This window comes from Salmo salar, chromosome 19 (genome assembly GCF_965601325.2).
Source record: "Salmo salar chromosome 19, fSalSal1, whole genome shotgun sequence".
Lineage (NCBI taxonomy): Eukaryota > Metazoa > Chordata > Actinopteri > Salmoniformes > Salmonidae > Salmo > Salmo salar.
Genome location: NC_138309.1, coordinates 80,082,501 through 80,110,268, shown reverse-complemented (window position 1 = coordinate 80,110,268; position 27,768 = coordinate 80,082,501). Strand labels below are relative to the sequence as shown.

Below are 27,768 nucleotides of genomic sequence, written 5' to 3'. Positions count from 1 at the left end.
GGAGCGAATAGCGGAGTGTGACCAATTTGACTGGAACGTGGAGCGAGTAGCGGAGTGTGACCAATTTCACTGGAACACGGAGCGAGTAGCAGAGTGTGACCAATTTGACTGGAACAGAGCGAGTAGCGGAGTGTGACCAATTTGACTGGAACAGAGCGAATAGCGGAGTGTGACCAATTTGACTGGAACATGGAGCGAGTAGCGGAGTGTGACCAATTTGACTGGAACGTGGAGCGAGTAGCGGAGTGTGACCAATTTGACTGGAATGGAGCGAATAGCGGAGTGTGACCAATTTGACTGGAACGTGGAGCGAGTAGCGGAGTGTGACCAATTTGACTGGAACGTGGAGCGAGTAGCGGAGTGTGACCAATTTGACTGGAACGTGGAGCGAGTAGCGGAGTGTGACCAATTTGACTGGAACGGAGCGAGTAGCGGAGTGTGACCAATTTGACTGGAACGTGGAGCGAGTAGCGGAGTGTGACCAATTTGACTGGAACATGGAGCGAGTAGCGGAGTGTGACCAATTTGACTGGAACGGAGCGAGTAGCGGAGTGTGACCAATTTGACTGGAACGTGGAGCGAATAGCGGAGTGTGACCAATTTGACTGGAACGTGGAGCGAGTAGCGGAGTGTGACCAATTTCACTGGAACACGGAGCGAGTAGCAGAGTGTGACCAATTTGACTGGAACAGAGCGAGTAGCGGAGTGTGACCAATTTGACTGGAACAGAGCGAATAGCGGAGTGTGACCAATTTGACTGGAACATGGAGCGAGTAGCGGAGTGTGACCAATTTGACTGGAACGTGGAGCGAGTAGCGGAGTGTGACCAATTTGACTGGAATGGAGCGAATAGCGGAGTGTGACCAATTTGACTGGAACGTGGAGCGAGTAGCGGAGTGTGACCAATTTGACTGGAACGTGGAGCGAATAGCGGAGTGTGACCAATTTAACTGGAACGGAGCGAGTAGCGGAGTGTGACCAATTTGACTGGAACAGAGCGAATAGCGGAGTGTGACCAATTTGACTGGAACAGAGCGAATAGCGGAGTGTGACCAATTTGACTGGAACAGAGCGAATAGCGGAGTGTGACCAATTTGACTGGAACGTGGAGCGAGTAGCGGAGTGTGAATAATTTGACTGGAACAGAGCGAGTAGCGGAGTGTGACCAATTTGACTGGAACGTGGAGCGAGTAGCGGAGTGTGAATAATTTGACTGGAACAGAGCGAGTAGCGGAGTGTGACCAATTTAACTGGAACAGAGCGAGTAGCGGAGTGTGACCAATTTGACTGGAACATGGAGCGAGTAGCAGAGTGTGACCAATTTGACTGGAACATGGAGCGAGTAGCGGAGTGTGACCAATTTGACTGGAACGGAGCGAGTAGCGGAGTGTGACCAATTTGACTGGAACGGAGCGAGTAGCGGAGTGTGACCAATTTGACTGGAACATGGAGCGAGTAGCGGAGTGTGACCAATTTGACTGGAACGTGGAGCGAGTAGCGGAGTGTGACCAATTTCACTGGAACGGAGCGAGTAGCGGAGTGTGACCAATTTAACTGGAACGTGGAGCGAATAGCGGAGTGTGAATAATTTGACTGGAACGGAGCGAGTAGCGGAGTGTGACCAATTTGACTGGAACATGGAGCGAGTAGCGGAGTGTGACCAATTTGACTGGAACATGGAGCGAGTAGCGGAGTGTGACCAATTTGACTGGAACACGGAGCGAGTAGCGGAGTGTGACCAATTTGACTGGAACACGGAGCGAGTAGCGGAGTGTGACCAATTTGACTGGAACGTGGAGCGAGTAGCGGAGTGTGACCAATTTGACTGGAACGTGGAGCGAGTAGCGGAGTGTGACCAATTTCACTGGAACGGAGCGAGTAGCGGAGTGTGACCAATCTGACTGGAACGTGGAGCGAGTAGCGGAGTGTGACCAATTTGACTGGAACGTGGAGCGAATAGCGGAGTGTGACCAATTTGACTGGAACGTGGAGCGAGTAGCGGAGTGTGACCAATTTCACTGGAACACGGAGCGAGTAGCAGAGTGTGACCAATTTGACTGGAACAGAGCGAGTAGCGGAGTGTGACCAATTTGACTGGAACAGAGCGAATAGCGGAGTGTGACCAATTTGACTGGAACATGGAGCGAGTAGCGGAGTGTGACCAATTTGACTGGAACGTGGAGCGAGTAGCGGAGTGTGACCAATTTGACTGGAATGGAGCGAATAGCGGAGTGTGACCAATTTGACTGGAACGTGGAGCGAGTAGCGGAGTGTGACCAATTTGACTGGAACGTGGAGCGAATAGCGGAGTGTGACCAATTTAACTGGAACGGAGCGAGTAGCGGAGTGTGACCAATTTGACTGGAACAGAGCGAATAGCGGAGTGTGACCAATTTGACTGGAACAGAGCGAATAGCGGAGTGTGACCAATTTGACTGGAACGTGGAGCGAGTAGCGGAGTGTGAATAATTTGACTGGAACAGAGCGAGTAGCGGAGTGTGACCAATTTGACTGGAACGTGGAGCGAGTAGCGGAGTGTGAATAATTTGACTGGAACAGAGCGAGTAGCGGAGTGTGACCAATTTAACTGGAACAGAGCGAGTAGCGGAGTGTGACCAATTTAACTGGAACAGGAGCGAGTAGCGGAGTGTGACCAATTTGACTGGAACAGTGCGAGTAGCGGAGTGTGACCAATTTGACTGGAATGGAGCGAGTAGCGGAGTGTGACCAATTTGACTGGAACTTGGAGCGAGTAGCGGAGTGTGACCAATTTGACTGGAACGGAGCGAGTAGCGGAGTGTGACCAATTTCACTGGAACGTGGAGCGAGTAGCGGAGTGTGACCAATTTCACTGGAACAGAGCAAGTAGCGGAGTGTGACCAATTTGACTGGAACGTGGAGCGAGTAGCAGAGTGTGACCAATTTGACTGGAACAGAGCGAGTAGCGGAGTGTGACCAATTTGACTGGAACGGAGCGAGTAGCGGAGTGTGACCAATTTGACTGGAACGGAGCGAGTAGCGGAGTGTGACCAATTTGACTGGAACAAGGAGCGAGTAGCGGAGTGTGACCAATTTGACTGGAACGTGGAGCGAGTAGCGGAGTGTGACCAATTTCACTGGAACGGAGCGAGTAGCGGAGTGTGACCAATTTGACTGGAACGTGGAGCGAATAGCGGAGTGTGAATAATTTGACTGGAACGGAGCGAGTAGCGGAGTGTGACCAATTTGACTGGAACATGGAGCGAGTAGCGGAGTGTGACCAATTTGACTGGAACACGGAGCGAGTAGCGGAGTGTGACCAATTTGACTGGAACACGGAGCGAGTAGCGGAGTGTGACCAATTTGACTGGAACACGGAGCGAGTAGCGGAGTGTGACCAATTTGACTGGAACATGGAGCGAGTAGCGGAGTGTGACCAATTTGACTGGAACGTGGAGCGAGTAGCGGAGTGTGACCAATTTCACTGGAACGGAGCGAGTAGCGGAGTGTGACCAATCTGACTGGAACGTGGAGCGAGTAGCGGAGTGTGACCAATTTGACTGGAACGTGGAGCGAATAGCGGAGTGTGACCAATTTGACTGGAACGTGGAGCGAATAGCGGAGTGTGAATAATTTGACTGGAATGGAGCGAGTAGCGGAGTGTGACCAATTTGACTGGAACAGAGCGAATAGCGGAGTGTGACCAATTTGACTGGAACGTGGAGCGAGTAGCGGAGTGTGAATAATTTGACTGGAACAGAGCGAGTAGCGGAGTGTGACCAATTTGACTGGAACGTGGAGCGAGTAGCGGAGTGTGAATAATTTGACTGGAACAGAGCGAGTAGCGGAGTGTGACCAATTTAACTGGAACAGAGCGAGTAGCGGAGTGTGACCAATTTGACTGGAACGTGGAGCGAGTAGCGGAGTGTGACCAATTTGACTGGAACTGTGCGAATAGCGGAGTGTGACCAATTTAACTGGAACGGAGCGAGTAGCGGAGTGTGACCAATTTGACTGGAACGTGGAGCGAGTAGCGGAGTGTGACCAATTTGACTGGAACATGGAGCGAGTAGCAGAGTGTGACCAATTTGACTGGAACTGAGCGAATAGCGGAGTGTGACCAATTTGACTGGAACGTGGAGCGAGTAGCGGAGTGTGACCAATTTGACTGGAACGTGGAGCGAGTAGCGGAGTGTGACCAATTTGACTGGAACGTGGAGCGAGTAGCGGAGTGTGACCAATTTGACTGGAACGGAGCGAGTAGCGGAGTGTGACCAATTTGACTGGAACGTGGTGCGAGTAGCGGAGTGTGACCAATTTGACTGGAACATGGAGCGAGTAGCGGAGTGTGACCAATTTGACTGGAACGGAGCGAGTAGCGGAGTGTGACCAATTTGACTGGAACGTGGAGCGAATAGCGGAGCGTGACCAATTTGACTGGAACGTGGAGCGAGTAGCGGAGTGTGACCAATTTCACTGGAACACGGAGCGAGTAGCAGAGTGTGACCAATTTGACTGGAACAGAGCGAGTAGCGGAGTGTGACCAATTTGACTGGAACAGAGCGAATAGCGGAGTGTGACCAATTTGACTGGAACATGGAGCGAGTAGCGGAGTGTGACCAATTTGACTGGAACGTGGAGCGAGTAGCGGAGTGTGACCAATTTGACTGGAATGGAGCGAATAGCGGAGTGTGACCAATTTGACTGGAACGTGGAGCGAGTAGCGGAGTGTGACCAATTTGACTGGAACGTGGAGCGAATAGCGGAGTGTGACCAATTTAACTGGAACGGAGCGAGTAGCGGAGTGTGACCAATTTGACTGGAACAGAGCGAATAGCGGAGTGTGACCAATTTGACTGGAACAGAGCGAATAGCGGAGTGTGACCAATTTGACTGGAACATGGAGCGAGTAGCGGAGTGTGACCAATTTGACTGGAACGTGGAGCGAGTAGCGGAGTGTGACCAATTTGACTGGAATGGAGCGAATAGCGGAGTGTGACCAATTTGACTGGAACGTGGAGCGAGTAGCGGAGTGTGACCAATTTGACTGGAACGTGGAGCGAATAGCGGAGTGTGACCAATTTAACTGGAACGGAGCGAGTAGCGGAGTGTGACCAATTTGACTGGAACAGAGCGAATAGCGGAGTGTGACCAATTTGACTGGAACAGAGCGAATAGCGGAGTGTGACCAATTTGACTGGAACGTGGAGCGAGTAGCGGAGTGTGAATAATTTGACTGGAACAGAGCAAGTAGCGGAGTGTGACCAATTTGACTGGAACGTGGAGCGAGTAGCGGAGTGTGAATAATTTGACTGGAACAGAGCGAGTAGCGGAGTGTGACCAATTTAACTGGAACATGGAGCGAGTAGCGGAGTGTGACCAATTTGACTGGAACATGGAGCGAGTAGCAGAGTGTGACCAATTTGACTGGAACAGTGCGAGTAGCGGAGTGTGACCAATTTGACTGGAATGGAGCGAGTAGCGGAGTGTGACCAATTTGACTGGAACTTGGAGCGAGTAGCGGAGTGTGACCAATTTGACTGGAACGGAGCGAGTAGCGGAGTGTGACCAATTTCACTGGAACGTGGAGCGAGTAGCGAAGTGTGACCAATTTCACTGGAACAGAGCAAGTAGCGGAGTGTGACCAATTTGACTGGAACGTGGAGCGAGTAGCAGAGTGTGACCAATTTGACTGGAACAGAGCGAGTAGCGGAGTGTGACCAATTTGACTGGAACGGAGCGAGTAGCGGAGTGTGACCAATTTGACTGGAACAGAGCGAGTAGCGGAGTGTGACCAATTTGACTGGAACAAGGAGCGAGTAGCGGAGTGTGACCAATTTGACTGGAACGTGGAGCGAGTAGCGGAGTGTGACCAATTTCACTGGAACGGAGCGAGTAGCGGAGTGTGACCAATTTAACTGGAACGTGGAGCGAATAGCGGAGTGTGAATAATTTGACTGGAACGTGGAGCGAATAGCGGAGTGTGACCAATTTGACTGGAACATGGAGCGAGTAGCGGAGTGTGACCAATTTGACTGGAACACGGAACGAGTAGCGGAGTGTGACCAATTTGTCTGGAACACGGAGCGAGTAGCGGAGTGTGACCAATTTGACTGGAACACGGAGCGAGTAGCGGAGTGTGACCAATTTGACTGGAACATGGAGCGAGTAGCGGAGTGTGACCAATTTGACTGGAACGTGGAGCGAGTAGCGGAGTGTGACCAATTTCACTGGAACGGAGCGAGTAGCGGAGTGTGACCAATCTGACTGGAACGTGGAGCGAGTAGCGGAGTGTGACCAATTTGACTGGAACGTGGAGCGAATAGCGGAGTGTGACCAATTTGACTGGAACGTGGAGCGAATAGCGGAGTGTGAATAATTTGACTGGAATGGAGCGAGTAGCGGAGTGTGACCAATTTGACTGGAACAGAGCGAATAGCGGAGTGTGACCAATTTGACTGGAACGTGGAGCGAGTAGCGGAGTGTGAATAATTTGACTGGAACAGAGCGAGTAGCGGAGTGTGACCAATTTGACTGGAACGTGGAGCGAGTAGCGGAGTGTGAATAATTTGACTGGAACAGAGCGAGTAGCGGAGTGTGACCAATTTAACTGGAACAGAGCGAGTAGCGGAGTGTGACCAATTTGACTGGAACGTGGAGCGAGTAGCGGAGTGTGACCAATTTGACTGGAACTGTGCGAATAGCGGAGTGTGACCAATTTAACTGGAACGGAGCGAGTAGCGGAGTGTGACCAATTTGACTGGAACGTGGAGCGAGTAGCGGAGTGTCACCAATTTGACTGGAACATGGAGCGAGTAGCAGAGTGTGACCAATTTGACTGGAACTGAGCGAATAGCGGAGTGTGACCAATTTGACTGGAACGTGGAGCGAGTAGCGGAGTGTGACCAATTTGACTGGAACGTGGAGCGAGTAGCGGAGTGTGACCAATTTGACTGGAACGTGGAGCGAGTAGCGGAGTGTGACCAATTTGACTGGAACGGAGCGAGTAGCGGAGTGTGACCAATTTGACTGGAACGTGGTGCGAGTAGCGGAGTGTGACCAATTTGACTGGAACATGGAGCGAGTAGCGGAGTGTGACCAATTTGACTGGAACGGAGCGAGTAGCGGAGTGTGACCAATTTGACTGGAACGTGGAGCGAATAGCGGAGCGTGACCAATTTGACTGGAACGTGGAGCGAGTAGCGGAGTGTGACCAATTTCACTGGAACACGGAGCGAGTAGCAGAGTGTGACCAATTTGACTGGAACAGAGCGAGTAGCGGAGTGTGACCAATTTGACTGGAACAGAGCGAATAGCGGAGTGTGACCAATTTGACTGGAACATGGAGCGAGTAGCGGAGTGTGACCAATTTGACTGGAACGTGGAGCGAGTAGCGGAGTGTGACCAATTTGACTGGAATGGAGCGAATAGCGGAGTGTGACCAATTTGACTGGAACGTGGAGCGAGTAGCGGAGTGTGACCAATTTGACTGGAACGTGGAGCGAATAGCGGAGTGTGACCAATTTAACTGGAACGGAGCGAGTAGCGGAGTGTGACCAATTTGACTGGAACAGAGCGAATAGCGGAGTGTGACCAATTTGACTGGAACAGAGCGAATAGCGGAGTGTGACCAATTTGACTGGAACAGAGCGAATAGCGGAGTGTGACCAATTTGACTGGAACGTGGAGCGAGTAGCGGAGTGTGAATAATTTGACTGGAACAGAGCGAGTAGCGGAGTGTGACCAATTTGACTGGAACGTGGAGCGAGTAGCGGAGTGTGAATAATTTGACTGGAACAGAGCGAGTAGCGGAGTGTGACCAATTTAACTGGAACAGAGCGAGTAGCGGAGTGTGACCAATTTGACTGGAACATGGAGCGAGTAGCAGAGTGTGACCAATTTGACTGGAACAGAGCGAGTAGCGGAGTGTGACCAATTTGACTGGAACGGAGCGAGTAGCGGAGTGTGACCAATTTCACTGGAACGTGGAGCGAGTAGCGGAGTGTGACCAATTTCACTGGAACAGAGCAAGTAGCGGAGTGTGACCAATTTGACTGGAACGTGGAGCGAGTAGCAGAGTGTGACCAATTTGACTGGAACAGAGCGAGAAGCGGAGTGTGACCAATTTTACTGGAACGGAGCGAGTAGCGGAGTGTGACCAATTTGACTGGAACAGAGCGAGTAGCGGAGTGTGACCAATTTGACTGGAACGTGGAGCGAGTAGCGGAGTGTGACCAATTTCACTGGAACGGAGCGAGTAGCGGAGTGTGACCAATTTAACTGGAACGTGGAGCGAATAGCGGAGTGTGAATAATTTGACTGGAACGGAGCGAGTAGCGGAGTGTGACCAATTTGACTGGAACATGGAGCGAGTAGCGGAGTGTGACCAATTTGACTGGAACATGGAGCGAGTAGCGGAGTGTGACCAATTTGACTGGAACACGGAGCGAGTAGCGGAGTGTGACCAATTTGACTGGAACACGGAGCGAGTAGCGGAGTGTGACCAATTTCACTGGAACGGAGCGAGGAGCGGAGTGTGACCAATCTGACTGGAACGTGGAGCGAGTAGCGGAGTGTGACCAATTTGACTGGAACGTGGAGCGAATAGCGGAGTGTGACCAATTTGACTGGAACGTGGAGCGAATAGCGGAGTGTGAATAATTTGACTGGAACGGAGTGAGTAGCGGAGTGTGACCAATTTGACTGGAACAGAGCGAATAGCGGAGTGTGACCAATTTGACTGGAACGTGGAGCGAGTAGCGGAGTGTGAATAATTTGACTGGAACAGAGCGAGTAGCGGAGTGTGACCAATTTGACTGGAACGTGGAGCGAGTAGCGGAGTGTGAATAATTTGACTGGAACAGAGCGAGTAGCGGAGTGTGACCAATTTAACTGGAACAGAGCGAGTAGCGGAGTGTGACCAATTTGACTGGAACGTGGAGCGAGTAGCGGAGTGTGACCAATTTGACTGGAACTGTGCGAATAGCGGAGTGTGACCAATTTGACTGGAACGGAGCGAGTAGCGGAGTGTGACCAATTTGACTGGAACTGAGCGAATAGCGGAGTGTGACCAATTTAACTGGAACGGAGCGAGTAGCGGAGTGTGACCAATTTGACTGGAACGTGGAGCGAGTAGCGGAGTGTGACCAATTTGACTGGAACATGGAGCGAGTAGCAGAGTGTGACCAATTTGACTGGAACTGAGCGAATAGCGGAGTGTGACCAATTTGACTGGAACGTGGAGCGAGTAGCGGAGTGTGACCAATTTGACTGGAACGGAGCGAGTAGCGGAGTGTGACCAATTTGACTGGAACGTGGTGCGAGTAGCGGAGTGTGACCAATTTGACTGGAACATGGAGCGAGTAGCGGAGTGTGACCAATTTGACTGGAACGGAGCGAGTAGCGGAGTGTGACCAATTTGACTGGAATGTGGAGCGAATAGCGGAGTGTGACCAATTTGACTGGAACGTGGAGCGAGTAGCGGAGTGTGACCAATTTCACTGGAACACGGAGCGAGTAGCAGAGTGTGACCAATTTGACTGGAACAGAGCGAGTAGCGGAGTGTGACCAATTTGACTGGAACAGAGCGAATAGCGGAGTGTGACCAATTTGACTGGAACATGGAGCGAGTAGCGGAGTGTGACCAATTTGACTGGAACGTGGAGCGAGTAGCGGAGTGTGACCAATTTGACTGGAATGGAGCGAATAGCGGAGTGTGACCAATTTGACTGGAACGTGGAGCGAGTAGCGGAGTGTTACCAATTTGACTGGAACGTGGAGCGAGTAGCGGAGTGTGACCAATTTGACTGGAATGGAGCGAATAGCGGAGTGTGACCAATTTGACTGGAACGTGGAGCGAGTAGCGGAGTGTGACCAATTTGACTGGAACATGGAGCGAATAGCGGAGTGTGACCAATTTAACTGGAACGGAGCGAGTAGCGGAGTGTGACCAATTTGACTGGAACAGAGCGAATAGCGGAGTGTGACCAATTTGACTGGAACAGAGCGAATAGCGGAGTGTGACCAATTTGACTGGAACAGAGCGAATAGCGGAGTGTGACCAATTTGACTGGAACGTGGAGCGAGTAGCGGAGTGTGAATAATTTGACTGGAACAGAGCGAGTAGCGGAGTGTGACCAATTTGACTGGAACGTGGAGCGAGTAGCGGAGTGTGAATAATTTGACTGGAACAGAGCGAGTAGCGGAGTGTGACCAATTTAACTGGAACAGAGCGAGTAGCGGAGTGTGACCAATTTGACTGGAACATGGAGCGAGTAGCAGAGTGTGACCAATTTGACTGGAACAGAGCGAGTAGCGGAGTGTGACCAATTTGACTGGAACGGAGCGAGTAGCGGAGTGTGACCAATTTCACTGGAACGTTGAGCGAGTAGCGGAGTGTGACCAATTTCACTGGAACAGAGCAAGTAGCGGAGTGTGACTAATTTGACTGGAACGTGGAGCGAGTAGCAGAGTGTGACCAATTTGACTGGAACAGAGCGAGAAGCGGAGTGTGACCAATTTGACTGGATCGGAGCGAGTAGCGGAGTGTGACCAATTTGACTGGAACAGAGCGAGTAGCGGAGTGTGACCAATTTGACTGGAACATGGAGCGAGTAGCGGAGTGTGACCAATTTGACTGGAACGTGGAGCGAGTAGCGGAGTGTGACCAATTTCACTGGAACGGAGCGAGTAGCGGAGTGTGACCAATTTAACTGGAACGTGGAGCGAATAGCGGAGTGTGAATAATTTGACTGGAACGGAGCGAGTAGCGGAGTGTGACCAATTTGACTGGAACATGGAGCGAGTAGCGGAGTGTGACCAATTTGACTGGAACATGGAGCGAGTAGCGGAGTGTGACCAATTTGACTGGAACACGGAGCGAGTAGCGGAGTGTGACCAATTTGACTGGAACACGGAGCGAGTAGCGGAGTGTGACCAATTTGACTGGAACATGGAGCGAGTAGCGGAGTGTGACCAATTTGACTGGAACGTGGAGCGAGTAGCGGAGTGTGAGCAATTTCACTGGAACGGAGCGAGTAGCGGAGTGTGACCAATCTGACTGGAACGTGGAGCGAGTAGCGGAGTGTGACCAATTTGACTGGAACGTGGAGCGAATAGCGGAGTGTGACCAATTTGACTGGAACGTGGAGCGAATAGCGGAGTGTGAATAATTTGACTGGAACGGAGCGAGTAGTGGAGTGTGACCAATTTGACTGGAACAGAGCGAATAGCAGAGTGTGACCAATTTGACTGGAACGTGGAGCGAGTAGCGGAGTGTGAATAATTTGACTGGAACAGAGCGAGTAGCGGAGTGTGACCAATTTGACTGGAACGTGGAGCGAGTAGCGGAGTGTGAATAATTTGACTGGAACAGAGCGAGTAGCGGAGTGTGACCAATTTAACTGGAACAGAGCGAGTAGCGGAGTGTGACCAATTTGACTGGAACGTGGAGCGAGTAGCGGAGTGTGACCAATTTGACTGGAACTGTGCGAATAGCGGAGTGTGACCAATTTGACTGGAACGGAGCGAGTAGCGGAGTGTGACCAATTTGACTGGAACTGAGCGAATAGCGGAGTGTGACCAATTTAACTGGAACGGAGCGAGTAGCGGAGTGTGACCAATTTGACTGGAACGTGGAGCGAGTAGCGGAGTGTGACCAATTTGACTGGAACATGGAGCGAGTAGCAGAGTGTGACCAATTTGACTGGAACTGAGCGAATAGCGGAGTGTGACCAATTTGACTGGAACGTGGAGCGAGTAGCGGAGTGTGACCAATTTGACTGGAACGTGGAGCGAGTAGCGGAGTGTGACCAATTTGACTGGAACGTGGAGCGAGTAGCGGAGTGTGACCAATTTGACTGGAACGGAGCGAGTAGCGGAGTGTGACCAATTTGACTGGAACGTGGTGCGAGTAGCGGAGTGTGACCAATTTGACTGGAACATGGAGCGAGTAGCGGAGTGTGACCAATTTGACTGGAACGGAGCGAGTAGCGGAGTGTGACCAATTTGACTGGAACGTGGAGCGAGTAGCGGAGTGTGACCAATTTGACTGGAACGTGGAGCGAGTTCCCCAAAGGTTGAAGCATCTGCCTTCTTGCCTGTTTCCAATTTCGCTCCAATAGCGCTCACTTCACGAGCTCAGGGCATGCCCGGGCCCAGCATGCATTTCTGGTCTACATGTGTGGCTATAGCCCCTTGCTTTAGCTACTGTCATGCAGTTCACTAAATATTTTCATAAAGAAACTGATAAAACACACAGGTGCAAAATCAAGGTGATTTACAAAGATGAGGACCAAGAGCAAGAGAGGGAGTGTGGTGATGTAGGTACCACAACTAAAGAATCATTGTTGAATCGGAAAAGTCACATATCCCGAAAGCGTGATGGTGTACTACTAAGTGTACATGCTAATGTAACAGTGTAGGTTCCGTCCCTCTCTTTGCCCCAACCTGGGCTTGAACCAGGGACCCTTGCACACATCAACAACTGACACCCCACGAAGCATCGTTACCCATCGTGCCATAAAAGCCACGGCCCTTGCAACGCAAGGGGAAACCCTACTTCAAGTCTCAGAGTGAGTGACATCACTGATTGAAACGCTATTAGCGTGCACCACCGCTAACTAACTAGCCATTTCACATCGGTTACACTAACAGAAAGGAATGAGGTGGGTAGATACAAAATATTTACTTCAATGACACATTTAGCTAAGTATTGTAAGTATTTATAAACAACATTTTTTATCTCATTCAAGTTTAGTTCATTTTCGTTCTTTTATCAATACAGTAGGCCGTCAATGATTTTGGCCTATTATCGGCCTATTATTAGTTCTGGCATATTATCTCTTTCAAGGAGCTTTCCATTTTGATAGGGTTATTTTACCTAAAATCCTTTAGGCCTACCAACAACAAAAAAAGAAAAATGTGCATCCTGTCCAGCCTGATAAGAGTGGCCGAAGGGTGTTTATCATCCCCAGTGGCTCTGCAAACGCTGAAAGGATATTCTCTGCTGCTGGCCTGCTCTCCAGGCACCATCACATGAGCCTGAAGCCACAGACTCTGTTTCTAAAAATGAATTCAAAGGCACTGGAGACTGAGCATAATCATGCATTTTTCCTTTCATTTGTATTTAATTCTAAGTAAGTCACAGCCTATATGCACAATTTATAGACTATTGTCAAGGGCGTCGTAAGGATAGGACCAAGGCGCAGCGGGTATAGTTCTCATCTTCTTAATTTATTTAAAGATAACACTTAAACAAAACGACGAAACAGTTCCGTAAGGCAACACAGGCTATACAGGAAACAACCACCCACAAAACACAAGTGAAACAAACCCCAACTAAATATGGCCTCCAATTAGAGGCAACGACAACCAGCTGCCTCTAATTGGAGGTCCTACCAAAACCCCAACATAGAAATAGAAAACTAGATTTAAACATAGAAATAGAAAACATAGAACCTAAACCAAAAACACCGAAACACAAAACAAACACCCCCTGCCACGCCCTGACCAAACTTCAATGACAAATAACCCCTTTTACTGGTCAGGACGTGACAACTATAATGATTTATTACAACAAAATATTGTTTAAATGCTGAGAGCGTAATGTTCATGCCAGCCTAGTGTGTTGCACTCACAAATGCTTCAATGTATTTCTTTGTAGGCTATAGCCTTGAAATAATTGAAATAATATAGCGTAAATAATTCATTTTCGTTCCTTCTTAGGCTCCCTGTCTGAATCCTGACCTATTTGGAGTGTTTATATGCTGTTTAATATGACATGTAGCCTATTTGAAATGATGAGTGCTTCTTACAGCAACCTAATCATGTTTATTAAAATACTTTTAATTCAAATCATATGGTTTGGTTTCAATACTTCAAACACAAATGGTAGGTCCAGGTAGTCATTAAAATAGATGGGTGTTGTTTAAATTGGGATTTTAGTGAATGGAGTGAATTTGGAGAAGCATTTTTTCAAACACCGTTTCCATGAGCGATGAGCAAGATTTCTAACAGCTCAACTCCACCCACATACTCTGGCAACAAGGCACTAAAGTAATTCTGCAAAAAATGTGGCAAAGCAATTAACGTTTTGTCCTGAATACAAAGTGTTGTCTTTGGGGCAAATCCAATATAACGCATTACTGAGTACCGCTCTCCATATTTTCAAGCATAGTGGTAGATGCATCATGTTATTGGCATGCTTGTAGTCGTTAAAGACTGGGGAGTTTTTCAAGATTAAAAAGTTAATGTTGCACAATCCAGGTGTGGAAAGGTCTTAGAGACTTACCCATTAATATTCACAACTGTAATCGCTGCCAAAGGTGCTTCTACAAAGTATTGACTCAAGGGTGTGAGTACTTACGTAAATTAGATATTTCTGTGAGAAAAAATAATTTTGAATTCTGGCTGTAACACAACAAAATGTGGAATAAGTGAAGGGGTATGAATATTTTCTGAAGGCACTGTAAAAGCAATGACGCAAGGGCAACATCTATTGAATTCCAGGGATTTATGTTATAAATATGCATAACAACCTGCTCAGCTTTTCCCAGTGTTACTTCCACCCTATGGCCTGATATGAACGGCTGTTATTTTCTGACCTTTATTAAATGCAATGCGATGTACACTATAGCTCATGGCTAATGTAAACCAGAATGTTAACCATTTACAATTTATTGACATCCATATGCCTTTTTCCTGGTTTGTATGATAGCAGTCTTCTAATATAATTGCTATATAAATCCAAACGCACTGGCTGATGTTTAGTGAAAAGTGCAAGTCTGCTGCATTGCAGACAGTCGTTAGTGGGTTTAGTCCTTTTGTGCAATAAAAAGAGACAACTGGTTGAAATGGTCGTTAAACGTGTGGTCTGGAGTACGGTCTTGCTGAATGTCACTGTCAAGCAGACCGCTAATCTCTCCTATAACCCCTCTCGTTAATAAATACAATGGGATGTAACTCCTGGGACCCTCCTTAACCCTTACTTCTGTTGAATTGAGTTCTCTCAACAAAGCAGAGCATCTCAGCAAAGCAGAGCATCTCAGCAAAACAGGGCTACTGAAAAAATACCTTTCTACTCAACAGAGCAGGGCTACTCAGCAAAACAGGGCTACTGAGAAAATACATTTCTACTCAACAGAGCAGGGCTACTCAGCAAAACAGGGCTACTGAGAAAATACATTTCTACTCAACAGAGCAGGGCTACTCAGCAAAACAGGGCTACTGAGAAAATACATTTCTACTCAACAGAGCAGGGCTACTCAGCAAAACAGGGCTACTGAGAAAATACATTTATACTCAACAAAGCAGGGCTACTCATAAAATACGTTTCTACTCAGCAAAACAGGGCTACTGAGAAAATACATTTATACTCAACAAAGCAGGGCTACTCATAAAATACGTTTCTACTCAACGAAGCAGGGCTACTCAGCAAATACATTAGTACTCAACAAAGCAGGGCTACTCAATCAACAAGGCAGGGTGTCGTTTCTAATCAACGAGGCAGGGTGCCGTTTCTAGTCAACGAGGCAGGGTGTCGTTTCTAATCAACGAGGCAGGGTGTCATTTCTAATCAACGAGGCAGGGTGTCATTTCTACTCAACGAGGCAGGGTGTCGTTTCTAGTCAACGAGGCAGGGTGTCGTTTCTAATCAACGAGGCAGGGTGCCGTTTCTAATCAACGAGGCAGGGTGCTGTTTCTAATCAACGAGGCAGGGTGTCATTTCTAATCAACGAGGCAGGGTGTCGTTTCTAATCAACGAGGCAGGGTGCTGTTTCTAATCAACGAGGCAGGGTGTCATTTCTAATCAACGAGGCAGGGTGTCGTTTCTAATCAATGAGGCAGGGTGTCGTTTCTAATCAACGAGGCAGGGTGCCGTTTCTAATCAACGAGGCAGGGTGCTGTTTCTAATCAACGAGGCAGGGTGCCGTTTCTAATCAACGAGGCAGGGTGCTGTTTCTAATCAACGAGGCAGGGTGCTGTTTCTAATCAACGAGGCAGGGTGCTGTTTCTAATCAACGAGGCAGGGTGCTGTTTCTAATCAACGAGGCAGGGTGCTGTTTCTAATCAACGAGGAAGGATGCCGTTTCTAACAAGGCAGGGTAAAGGCCCTAGCGACAGGGTGTACATGTTATTAACTTCTGCGTTGATACTGATTGTATTCATCTTCTTTCCCCAGGAAAAGAAGGAAGAGGAGGATGAGAAAGAGGAGGAGAAAAAGGAGGAGGTTGAGTTGGAGGAGGACGACCTGATGTTGGAGGAGGACTTTGAGACGGGCGAGGATGGAGATGGAGAGATGACTGGGGATAAGGGGGAGGAGGACGACCTGATGTTGGAGGAGGACTTTGAGACGGGCGAGGATGGAGATGGAGAAATGACTGGGGATGAGGTGGAGGAGGGAGGAGAGGGGCAAGAAGGGGATGGAGAAGTAGAGGAGGAGAGCACCAAGATGAAGATCTTTCGTCGGATAGCGGCGATGGCATCCAAAGTCAAGGAGATCATTGGGAATCTTATTACCACTGCAGGGAAAGTAGTGGTCACCATTCTACTGGGCCTTACAGGTAAGTGCCCTCACTCAAATTAATGACTGGCAATCCACAATTTATCATCAGAGCAGTGGAATTACTCCATTTGTAATTTGCTTAAATTGACATGATTGAATCCCAGATTTAATTTAATAAAATGTTACATACAGTGTAAATATTCAATATTCAATATTTGTATTAAGACAATACAGTTAAATCTCCCCACACATCTATTGTAGATTATCAGGCTGAACCTTGTTTCCCAAAGACTTTCTGACTGTTTAACTTCCTGAAATGCTGAAATTACCAAGTGTGTTTTGGGATTTTTCATACTCAAGTGTGAAATGTACGAATCAGAGATGAGATTTGACAACGACGTAAAGGTGTAATACAATGTATACCTCTCCATCCAGTCTCACGGAGAATGATCCATTAGTCACTATGTCCCCACTCTGCTTCTGTGCTGTTCCAGGCATCATGCTGCCCTCCCTGACCTCTGCAGTCTACTTCTTCACCTTCCTGGGCCTGTGTACCTGGTGGTCCTTCTGTCGGACATTCCACCCGCTCATCTTCAGCTGTCTGTGTGTCCTCATGGCCATCTTCAGCGCTGGTCACCTGGTGATTCTCTACCTCTACCAGTTCCAGTTCTTCCAGGAGCTCATCCCACCCGGGGATAGCTACGCCAGGTGTGTGTGTGTGTGTGTGTGTGTGTGTGTGTGTGTGTGTGTGTGTGTGTGTGTGTGTGTGTGTGTGTGTGTGTGTGTGTGTGTGTGTGTGTGTGTGTGTGTGTGTGTGTGTGTGTGTGTGTGTGTGTGTGTGTGTGTGTGCGCGCGTGTGTGTGTGTGTGCGCGTGCATGTGTGTTTTCATGTAGTTTCAAGGACAATGCACATGCATTATCCATAAAAAGCAACCCCCATTGCATAGCATCTGTTTACAGGATCATTTTGAATCCCAGCATATCAGCATAACATCGTCAGTGTGTAATCCTCTAGATTAGGAATACAAGAACACAGAGCCTGACTGAGGCTCTGACTGTGACCAATATTATGACCCCAAAAAACATGTGGCTAGGGGGGAAAAAAGACCACCAAATCTAACCTAGCAATCCAATCAAGTGTCAACGTCTGAGCCAATTGCATGTCAGAGTGGGTGTCAGGTGTCTGTCTGTTGGCTTTGGTCCTAAATTACGATCCGACCGTGATAGCGGTGGTATTGCTTGTGGAATAAATTGCTTGTGTCAAGTTGAAAGGGTGAAGATGTATCTCTCCCTCTTTCTCGCTCTCTCTCTCTTTCTCCTTTTCCCTCCCCTCTCTTTTCTTTCACGTTATAACAAAAAAGAAAGGCAGAGGAATTCCTATGAAAAGCATCACAGGGAGCTGTCAGTGGGTGGTACACCTTTAAGATTGCCACACGTGCGTTGCCTCTGCTCCAGACAACACACAACAATGTGTTCACATCTGCTGGAGGCCGTAGATCATGGTGTATTTCATCTGGCCCCGGTGTCAGACGCTCAGCCCAACTGAGCAAAGTAGAACTTCACAGCAAAGGAGGATTTTTGAACGGGAATAGCAGTTGGGATGTTGTCATGCCCTGAGAATGTTGTGTTCTGTATGGAGTGGAGTTGAACTTGATATTGGCCAAGAGGTTTTGTAACGTATTTGGACATATTTGGGCTTAATTTATAGAGAACTAAATGAAGGTTGTCAAGGAATGATATGACATCTCTTGTTGTTGTTTTTTATCTTTAAAGAGGCTATATACAGAACTATTTCCTCTGGTAGTGCTCCTGAGCCAAAAGGTGTCTCCCAAAATAAACCAGGGATTGTGTGGTTTCATGTGTGAAGAAATTGATAAATATTATATCACACTACTGTTCAAAAGTTTGGGGTTACTTCGTAATGTCCTTGTTTTTAAAATAACATCAAATTGATCAGAAATACATTGTTAATGTTATAAATTACTTTTGTTGCTGGAAATGGCAGATTTCTTATGGAATATCTACATAGGCGTACAGAGGCCCATTATCAGCAACCATCACTCCTGTGTTCCAGTGGCATGTTGTATTAGCTAATCCAAGTTGATCATTTTAAAAGGATAATTGATCATTAGAAAACCCTTTTGCAATTATGTTAGCACAGCTGAAAACTGTAGTTCTGATTAAAGAAGCAATTAAACTGGCCTTCTTTAGACTAGTTGAGTATCTGGAGCATCCGCATTTGTGGGTTAGATTACAGGCTCAAAATGGCCAGAAACAAAGCACTTTCTTCTGAAACTCATCGGTCTATTCTTGTTCTGAGAAATGAAGGCTATTCCATGCGAGAAATTGCCAACAAACTGAAGATCTTGTACAATGCTGGGTACTACTCCCTTCACAGAACAGCGCAAACTGTCTCGAACCAGAATAGAAAGAGGAGTGGAAGGTGAAATCTCTTCAGATTACCTCAACAAATTGACAACTAGAATGCCAAAGGTCTGCAAGGCTGTAAATGCCGCAAATGGAGGATTCTTTGACGAAAGCAAAGTTTGAAGGACACAATTATTATTTCAATTTAAAATCATTATAACCTTGTCAACGTCTTGACTATATTTCCTATTTATTTTGCAACTCATTTCATGTATGTTTTCATGGAAAACAAGGATATTTCTAAGTGACCCAAACCTTTGAACAGTAGTGTATGTGTATTTGAACCATACATGCAACTCTCAAGCCAGCATTTAATGTAAAGAATAAGCAACTAAACAGCCACTTTAAAGTGGCAATCAGCAGTTTAAATAATAACAAAGGGTAATCCCCACCCCTCTTTAGGTTAGAACTATTGGGATTTGGGCTGGAGAAATGTAACCACTCTCAAATTCAAAGACAGAACTATGGATACAAGGACTGACCATCCATGATATCAAAATTATCATTTTAACCCTGTTTTGAGGCTATATAGTGTTTGTACTTTGTTTGCAAACATTGGAGTATCATTTTGGGTTCTGATGGGGTATGACAGTTGAACTAAGCTCATAGGCATTTGTAAGTGCTATTCTTCAAGAATCAAATGGGATCTATAGTTAAAGGGAGGGAAGGAAACAATGATGAAGATATGAGATATTAGACCAAAAGCTCCAGTTAAAACTCTAAAAGTATTTTCAAATGTGCTGCACCTTGTCTCTCTGTGCGTAGAATTTTGCACTTCAGATTTTACGTTTCATTTCATATGCAACATTTCCTGATGGAGGAAAGCAGATAAGGACCAGTTGAATCAGTTAAAATTTCACAACTGAGAGATTATTTTTTAAAGTACAGATCATATGCTTAATAACGTCATTCTAGGGCCTCCTGAGTGGCTCGGTGGTCTAAGGCAGTGCATCTCAGGTTTAGCTGTGCCTCTAGAGATCCTGGTTCGAGTTCAGGCTCTGTTGCAGCCGGCTGCGACTGGGAGACCCATGACGCGGTGCACAGTTGGCCCAGCCTGGTTAGGGGAGGGTTTGGCCGGCAGGGATGTCTTGTCCCATCGCAGTCTAGCGACTCCTGTGGCAGGCCGGGCGCATGCATGCTGACACGGTCGCCAGGTGTACTGTGTTTCCTCCGACACATTAGTGTGGCTGGTTAAGCGAGCAGTTGTTGTTCCATTACTTATAAACACTGAGCAACAGGAAACTACCATAGAGTAATTGGATGGTTGAATGTGTCCCAACTAATCATTGCATTTCAATAGGATCTTAGTTAATTTAAGTCCCCATTAAGTATTTTTTATTTATTCATTTTAAAATCATCACTGTATGTCTAAAAAATTAGTGTGTGTGTTTATTTCATGAAAATAACTCAGTCTTATAATGTGGGCGTGTTTATACACATTTTTATATATTTACATACACAGCCCTGATTGGCGGATAGGATCGTCTAGACTCTAGAGGCTACCCAAATAAAAGATGACTGAATAATCAGATCAGATTAGATTGTGATGTAACACTTTGGGCGAAAAACTCCATTCCACCTGAACAGGTGAATGCCATCCTATCAACTAATACCTCTACCCTATACACCGTCCTATCAACTAATACCTCTACCCTATACACCATCCTATCAACTAATACCTCTACCCTATACACCATCCTATCAACTAATACCTCTACCCTATACACCATCCTATCAACTAATACCACCCTTACACACACACACACACACACACACACACACACACACACACACACACACACACACACACACACTACACACACACACACACGCACACACACACGCACACACACACGACACACACACACACACACACACACACACACACACACACACACACACACACACACACACACACACACACACACACACACACACACACACACACACACACTCAGAGTTCTTCTGGACAACTAGTGTACCCTAAGCCACACACACACATAATCTCACCTACTCTGTGACCCAGGGCTTCTGGATAGGTAGTACCCCTCTCCCACCACACACTGCACTCACACACTCTTACCTGGTACATTCTGTCAAGGTCCAGTGTCAACACCCCTCAAGCCACCCACAAACATTTCAACCTAGGTCAACTATCCCCACATACCCACCCCACCCTCCCCCCCAAAAAAGCACTCCCACTATGCACCCTGTGACCCAACTGGACCCTCCATCCAGCCCCTGTCAGGGCCCAGAGAGAGCCAGACCAGGGAGAGGTGGCACAGGCCAGCCATCCGGCCCAGCTCCGGCTCCCCTCCGTTCCACAAACCCAGGTGGTTCTCATTACGCCGACCCATTCTTGGCTGGCTCTGAAATTACACAGCTGGTTTCAGGGAACTTCACATGAATTGTGGGAGCGAGCGAGAAAGGGAGAGAAAGAAAACTCTTAAGTTGACTGGTTGAGAGAGAGAGAGAGAGAGAGAGACCTCTGAGTTAAGTGGAGGCAATTAATTTAAATTAGGGCATGATCAGAGTATTTTTAGAAAGAGAGTGCTGTAACAATGCTTGAACAACTCTGACAGCAAGCAAATATAAATAAATATAGTGTTTCTGTTCCTGAGTGGCTGTAGCAGTGTTTTATAAAGGCCTTAGTGAAGGATACAGGACTAATTTGTAAAAGCGCTCGCTCGCTGTGAAATGTGCCCCGCCAACTATCCCAACAGAATACAAACCCCTTAAACAGCAGGTGTCAGAGAAGTGTGTGTGATGCGGGTGGTCCAATAGATGTTCTGTATTTGGAGTATGCTGTAACTGTGTATATTCATGTTCTATGGAGACTGCTAGGGAGTATTACGTGGTGTGTGTGTGTGTGTGTGTGTGTGTGTGTGTGTGTGTGTGTGTGTGTGTGTGTGTGTATTCTGTGAAATAACAGTACAAATAAACACAATAGGATCAACCTTAAAGACCTTCTTGCTTTAACATATTGAACGTTAGCACCCCATTCATACACTCAAAATCACCAGGAACGACATTATATTACATTTCATACAAACCCCCTCCTCAAACAAAAAACTGTTCTAACCGTCCAGTTTTATGTGAAAGACTTAAGACACAGATACACCCATTCTGTGGCTTTTATATTTGTCCTAAAACATACACACATGTCTCCTTGGACATGAAAGATGGAGGAAAAGAAAGAACAAGCACAGGGATAACAAATATATATAAAGAAAGTAGGGCTATGGATCTTTCACTATATGCCCGCACTCGCTTGGGATCCTTCCCTTTACGTCTGCACTCGCTATGTATCATTCCCTATATGCCTTCACTCGCTATGTATCATTCCCTATATGCCTGCACTCATTTGGGATCCTTCCCTTTACGTCTGCACTCGCTATGTATCATTCCCTATATGCCTTCACTTGCTATGTATCATTCCCTATATGACTTCACTCGCTATGTATCATTCCCTATATGCCTGCACTCATTTGGGATCCTTCCCTTTACGTCTGCACTCGCTATGTATCATTCCCTATATGCCTTCACTTGCTATGTATCATTCCCTATATGCCTTCACTCGCTATGTATCATTCCCTATATGCCTTCACTCACTATGTATCATTCCCTATATGCCTTCACTCGCTATGTATCATTCCCTATATGCCTTCACTCGCTATGTATCATTCCCTATATGCCTTCACTCGCTATGTATCATTCCCTATATGCCTTCACTCGCTATGTATCATTCCCTATATGCCTTCACTCGCTATGTATCATTCCCTATATGCCTTCACTCGCTATGTATCATTCCCTATATGCCTTCACTCGCTATGTATCATTCCCTATATGACTTCACTCGCTATGTATCATTCCCTATATGCCTTCACTCGCTATGTATCATTCCCTATATGCCTTCACTCGCTATGTATCATTCCCTATATGCCTTCACTCGCTATGTATCATTCCCTATATGCCTTCACTCGCTATGTATCATTCCCTATATGCCTTCACTCGCTATGTATCATTCCCTATATGCCTTCACTCGCTATGTATCATTCCCTATATGCCTGCACTCGCTTGGGATCCTTCCCTTTACGTCTGCACTCGCTATGTATCATTCCCTATATGCCTTCACTCGCTATGTATCATTCCCTATATGCCTTCACTCACTATGTATCATTCCCTATATGCCTTCACTCGCTATGTATCATTCCCTATATGCCTTCACTCGCTATGTATCATTCCCTATATGCCTTCACTCGCTATGTATCATTCCCTATATGCCTTCACTCGCTATGTATCATTCCCTATATGCCTTCACTCGCTATGTATCATTCCCTATATGCCTTCACTCGCTATGTATCATTCCCTATATGCCTTCACTCGCTATGTATCATTCCCTATATGCCTTCACTCGCTATGTATCATTCCCTATATGCCTTCACTCGCTATGTATCATTCCCTATATGCCTTCACTCGCTATGTATCATTCCCTATATGCCTGCACTCGCTATGTATCATTCCCTATATGCCTTCACTCGCTATGTATCATTCCCTATATGCCTTCACTCGCTATGTATCATTCCCTATATGCCTTCACTCGCTATGTATCATTCCCTATATGCCTTCACTCGCTATGTATCATTCCCTATATGCCTGCACTCGCTTGGGATCCTTCCCTTTACGTCTGCACTCGCTATGTATCATTCCCTATATGCCTTCACTCGCTATGTATCATTCCCTATATGCCTTCACTCGCTATGTATCATTCCCTATATGCCTTCACTCGCTATGTATCATTCCCTATATGCCTGCACTCGCTATGTATCATTCCCTATATGCCTGCACTCATTTGGGATCCTTCCCTTTACGTCTGCACTCGCTATGTATCATTCCCTATATGCCTTCACTCGCTATGTATCATTCCCTATATGCCTTCACTCGCTATGTATCATTCCCTATATGCCTTCACTCGCTATGTATCATTCCCTATATGCCTTCACTCGCTATGTATCATTCCCTATATGCCTTCACTCGTTTCTTTAATGAAACCCATTATTCTACCACGTGATTGGACCATTTCATTGAATCAGAGTGCCCCAAATTATGACTCAGCCCACCACTAATAGCTAAGCACTGGGCTGATTGGGTGCAGAGTTGCCTTGCCTCTGGGCTAAAACACAGAACCCTCTGACTATAAAACAGGCACAATCAGTACTTTGTAGTTTAACATTTGTGGGCAACGATGCCTTTTTGATTACTACCCGAGCTTAAGTCGAAATATGTTTACTTTTCAATTTATACCCAAACTCCAGAATAAAAACTACTTTGGGTGGCAAAAAAGCAAAAGTTGTTTTTATAATAAAATGCTGAAATTAGAAGAAAATGTCAAATGGGATTTTTGGTGTGAAGTGTTTATCGTAGCGTCAGCGCAAGAAACCCACTGGGCAAAAACTGGTTGAATAAACATTGTTTCCACTTCATTTCAACCCAAAATAATAAACATCAGGTATTTTTGTATATTATTTTCAGCCAACTTGCAACCTAAATCCAATGACATGGTGACATTTTTTGTTGATTTTATGTTGAATTCACGTTAGTTGACAACGCAACCAAATGTAAATCAAAACTAAACGTTGAACTAACGTCTGTGCCCAGTGGGTGTATCAACGACTCGGGTATCTGTGTTTGTTCCTGTTCCTGTCTATCCAATCTGTGTTCTTGTTGTCTATCCAATCTGTATTATTGTTGTCTATCCAATCTGTGTTCTTGTTGTCTATCCAATCTGTGTTCTTGTTGTCTATCCAATCTGTGTTCTTGTTGTCTATCCAATCTGTGTTCTTGTTGTCTATCCAATCTGTGTTCTTGTTGTCTATCCAATCTGTGTTCTTGTTGTCTATCCAATCTGTGTTCTTGTTGTCTATCCAATCTGTGTTCTTGTTGTCTATCCAATCTGTGTTCTTGTTGTCTATCCAACCTGTGTTCTTGTTGTCTATCCAATCTGTGTTCTTGTTGTCTATCCAACCTGTGTTCTTGTTGTCTATCCAATCTGTTTTTAATGTAGTGGTGTTGTAGTGGTGTTGTAGTGGTGTTGTAGTGGTGTTGTAGTGGTGTATATGACTCCACAAATGACAGATTAGTTGTATATTAGTTCTTCTTTCTGAATCATGTTCACTGTCTATCTTCTTGGTAAAACCATGACACTCCATGGCAGATTAGAATAACCCACACAGTGCCCGCTGGCCTTTGGTTTCATGTCAATCATATATTTCCTTGATTCCTCGTGTCCTCTCTCCTCGCCTCCTCCTCCCCTCGGACCTCCTCCAATGCGTTTTGAGAAAGAGGCAAGGAGAGAGGACACGAAGAAGAAAATACTATTGATATTCACCCTATATGCCACTTGATTGAAGACACACCAGTGCTCAGTGGTCAGCTTTCTCCAGCTGTGGCAGCAGTGCTTGGGCATGAAAGCATCTGGTTTGGAGGTTGGCTATGCCAAGAAGGCAGAGGAAATTACACTTCATATTTTCTTACTCTGGCCAGAGTTGAAAAGAGCCACGCACCCAAACCCATCGTATTCCATTACGATGTGCATTCTAAGGTCTAACTATTAATAAGACAAGCTGCAGTTTTAGAATGTTAGTATCACAGGCCAACCTTACATTACTCCTAACAGGACACAAGGGCCATGATCCCAAAGAAAACAATTCCGGTCAATTAAAGTGGCATGATATATATACAGTACCAGTCATTTACTATTTTCTACATTGTAGAATACTAGTGAAGACATCAAAACTATGAAATAACACATATGGAATAATGTAGTAACCAAAAAAGTGTTAAACAAATCAAAATATATTTGAGATTATTTGAAGTTGCCCCCTGCATGATGACAGCTTTGCACACTCTTGACATTCTCTCAACCAGCGTCATGAGGTAGTCACCTGGAATGCATTTAAATTAACAGGTGTGACTTGTTAAAAATTCATTTGTAGAATTTCATTCCTTCTTAATGCTTTTGAGCCAATCAGTTGTGTTGTGACAAGGTAGGGGTGGTAAACAAAAGATAGCCCTATTTGGTAAAACACAAAGTCAATATTATGGCTAGAACAGCTCAAATAAGCAAAGAGAAATGACAATCCATCATTACTTTAAGACATGAAGGTCAGTCAATACAAAACATTTCAAGAACTTCGAAAGTTTCTTCAAATGCAGTCACAAAAACCATCAAGCGCTATGATGAAACTGGCCCTCATGGGGACCGCCACAGGAAAGGAAGACCCAGAGTTAGCTCTGCTGCAGAGGATAAGTTCATTAGAGTTTAACTGCACCTCAGATTGCAGCCCAAATAAATGGTTCACAGAGTTCAAGTAACAGACACATCAACATCAACTATTCAGAGGAGACTGTGTGAATCAGGCCTTCATGGTCGAATTGCTGCAAAGAAACCACTACTAAAGCACACCAATAATAAGAAGATACTTGCTTGGGCCAAGAAACACGAGCATTGGACATTAGACCGGTGGAAATATGAAATTTGAAATCTTTGAAGCATGGAGGAGGAGGTGTGATGGTGTGGGGGTGCTTTGCTCGTGACACTGTCAGTGATTTATTTAGAATTCAAGGCACACTTAACCAGCATGGCTACCACAGCATTCTACAGAGATATACCATCCCATCTGGTTTGTGCTTAGTGGGACTATCATTTGTTTTTCAACAGAACAATGACCCAAAACACGCCTCCAGGCTGTGTAAGGGCTATTTGACCAAGAAGGAGAATGATGGAGTGCTGCATCAGATGACCTGGCCTACCACAATCACCTGACCTCAACCCAATTGAGATGGTTAGGGATAAGTTGGACCACAGAGTGAAGGAAAAGCCACGAACAAGTGCTCAGCATATGTGGTAACTCCTTCAAGACTGTTGGAAAAGCATTCCTCATGAAGCTGGTTGAGAGAATGCCAAGAGTGTGCAAAGCTGTCATCAAGGCAAAGGGTGGCTACTTTAAAGAATCTCAAATCTCAAATATATTTGGATTTGTTTTCCACTTTTTTTTGGTTACTACATGATTCCATATGTGTTATTTCATAGTTTTGATGTCTTCACTATTATTCTACAATGTAGAAAATAGTAAAAATAAAGAAAAACCCTTGAATGAGTAGGTGTGTCCAAACTTTTGACTGGTACTGTGTATAACCCAAAATGAAAGACTGCTGGAGTAACTGTTTTGCACTTTGGCGTCTCTGTCTCTTTTCTCTCTTTCAATCCTCCCTCGCTTTTCTATCCCTTACGCCGAGGCATCTGTTGTTGTTTTGCTCGCCGACTGCCTCCTTAAGGGTTTTTAAAAAAAGATAGAGAGAGAGAGAGAGAGAGAGAGAGAGAGAGAGAGAGAGAGAGAGCCAAAGCAAATGAGGGGAACCAAAGCATTGTTATTGCTGGTGTAAATTGAAAGTGTTTCTGAGATTATTGTACAACACATGGCTGCAGCCCATACTTTATCTACATTCATTACGTCATTGAATTTTTTTAAATAAAGTGTGTTTGATCATTTACGGTACAAAAAAGGGTTACAAAGGGGTACCAGTAAAAGGTTATGTTTACATGTGGTCAACTGCCAAGACGAAGAGGGGGGTGATTCTAACGAAAGAGGGAAAGAACCGAATGGAGAAGTTTAATTGAAGCTTTCGCCGTCTCTCTCTCTCTCTCTCTCTCTCTCTCTCTCTCTCTCTCTCTCTCTCTCTCTCGGTATGTCAGTTCTACTTTGGGAATGACATGTCAATAGATTGTGGCTTAATTGTTCTCAGATTGTTTCAAGTTTTATTTGTCGTATGTACGGGATACACATTGTATACACCGT

At 46.0% G+C, this 27,768-nt stretch overlaps 1 protein-coding gene across 2 annotated transcripts in view; it reads left to right on the top strand.

Annotated features, from left to right (window-relative positions):
- LOC106579641 (piezo-type mechanosensitive ion channel component 2) overlaps positions 1 to 27,768 on the top strand; it is a 256,001-nt gene that overhangs the window by 141,109 nt on the left and 87,124 nt on the right. For both annotated transcript variants that reach the window (XM_045702749.2, XM_045702748.2), the window contains exons 6-7: positions 16,160 to 16,541; positions 16,978 to 17,191. In XM_045702749.2, coding sequence (XP_045558705.2) covers positions 16,160 to 16,541; positions 16,978 to 17,191 — 596 coding nt within the window. The remainder of the gene's footprint in view (positions 1 to 16,159; positions 16,542 to 16,977; positions 17,192 to 27,768) is intronic.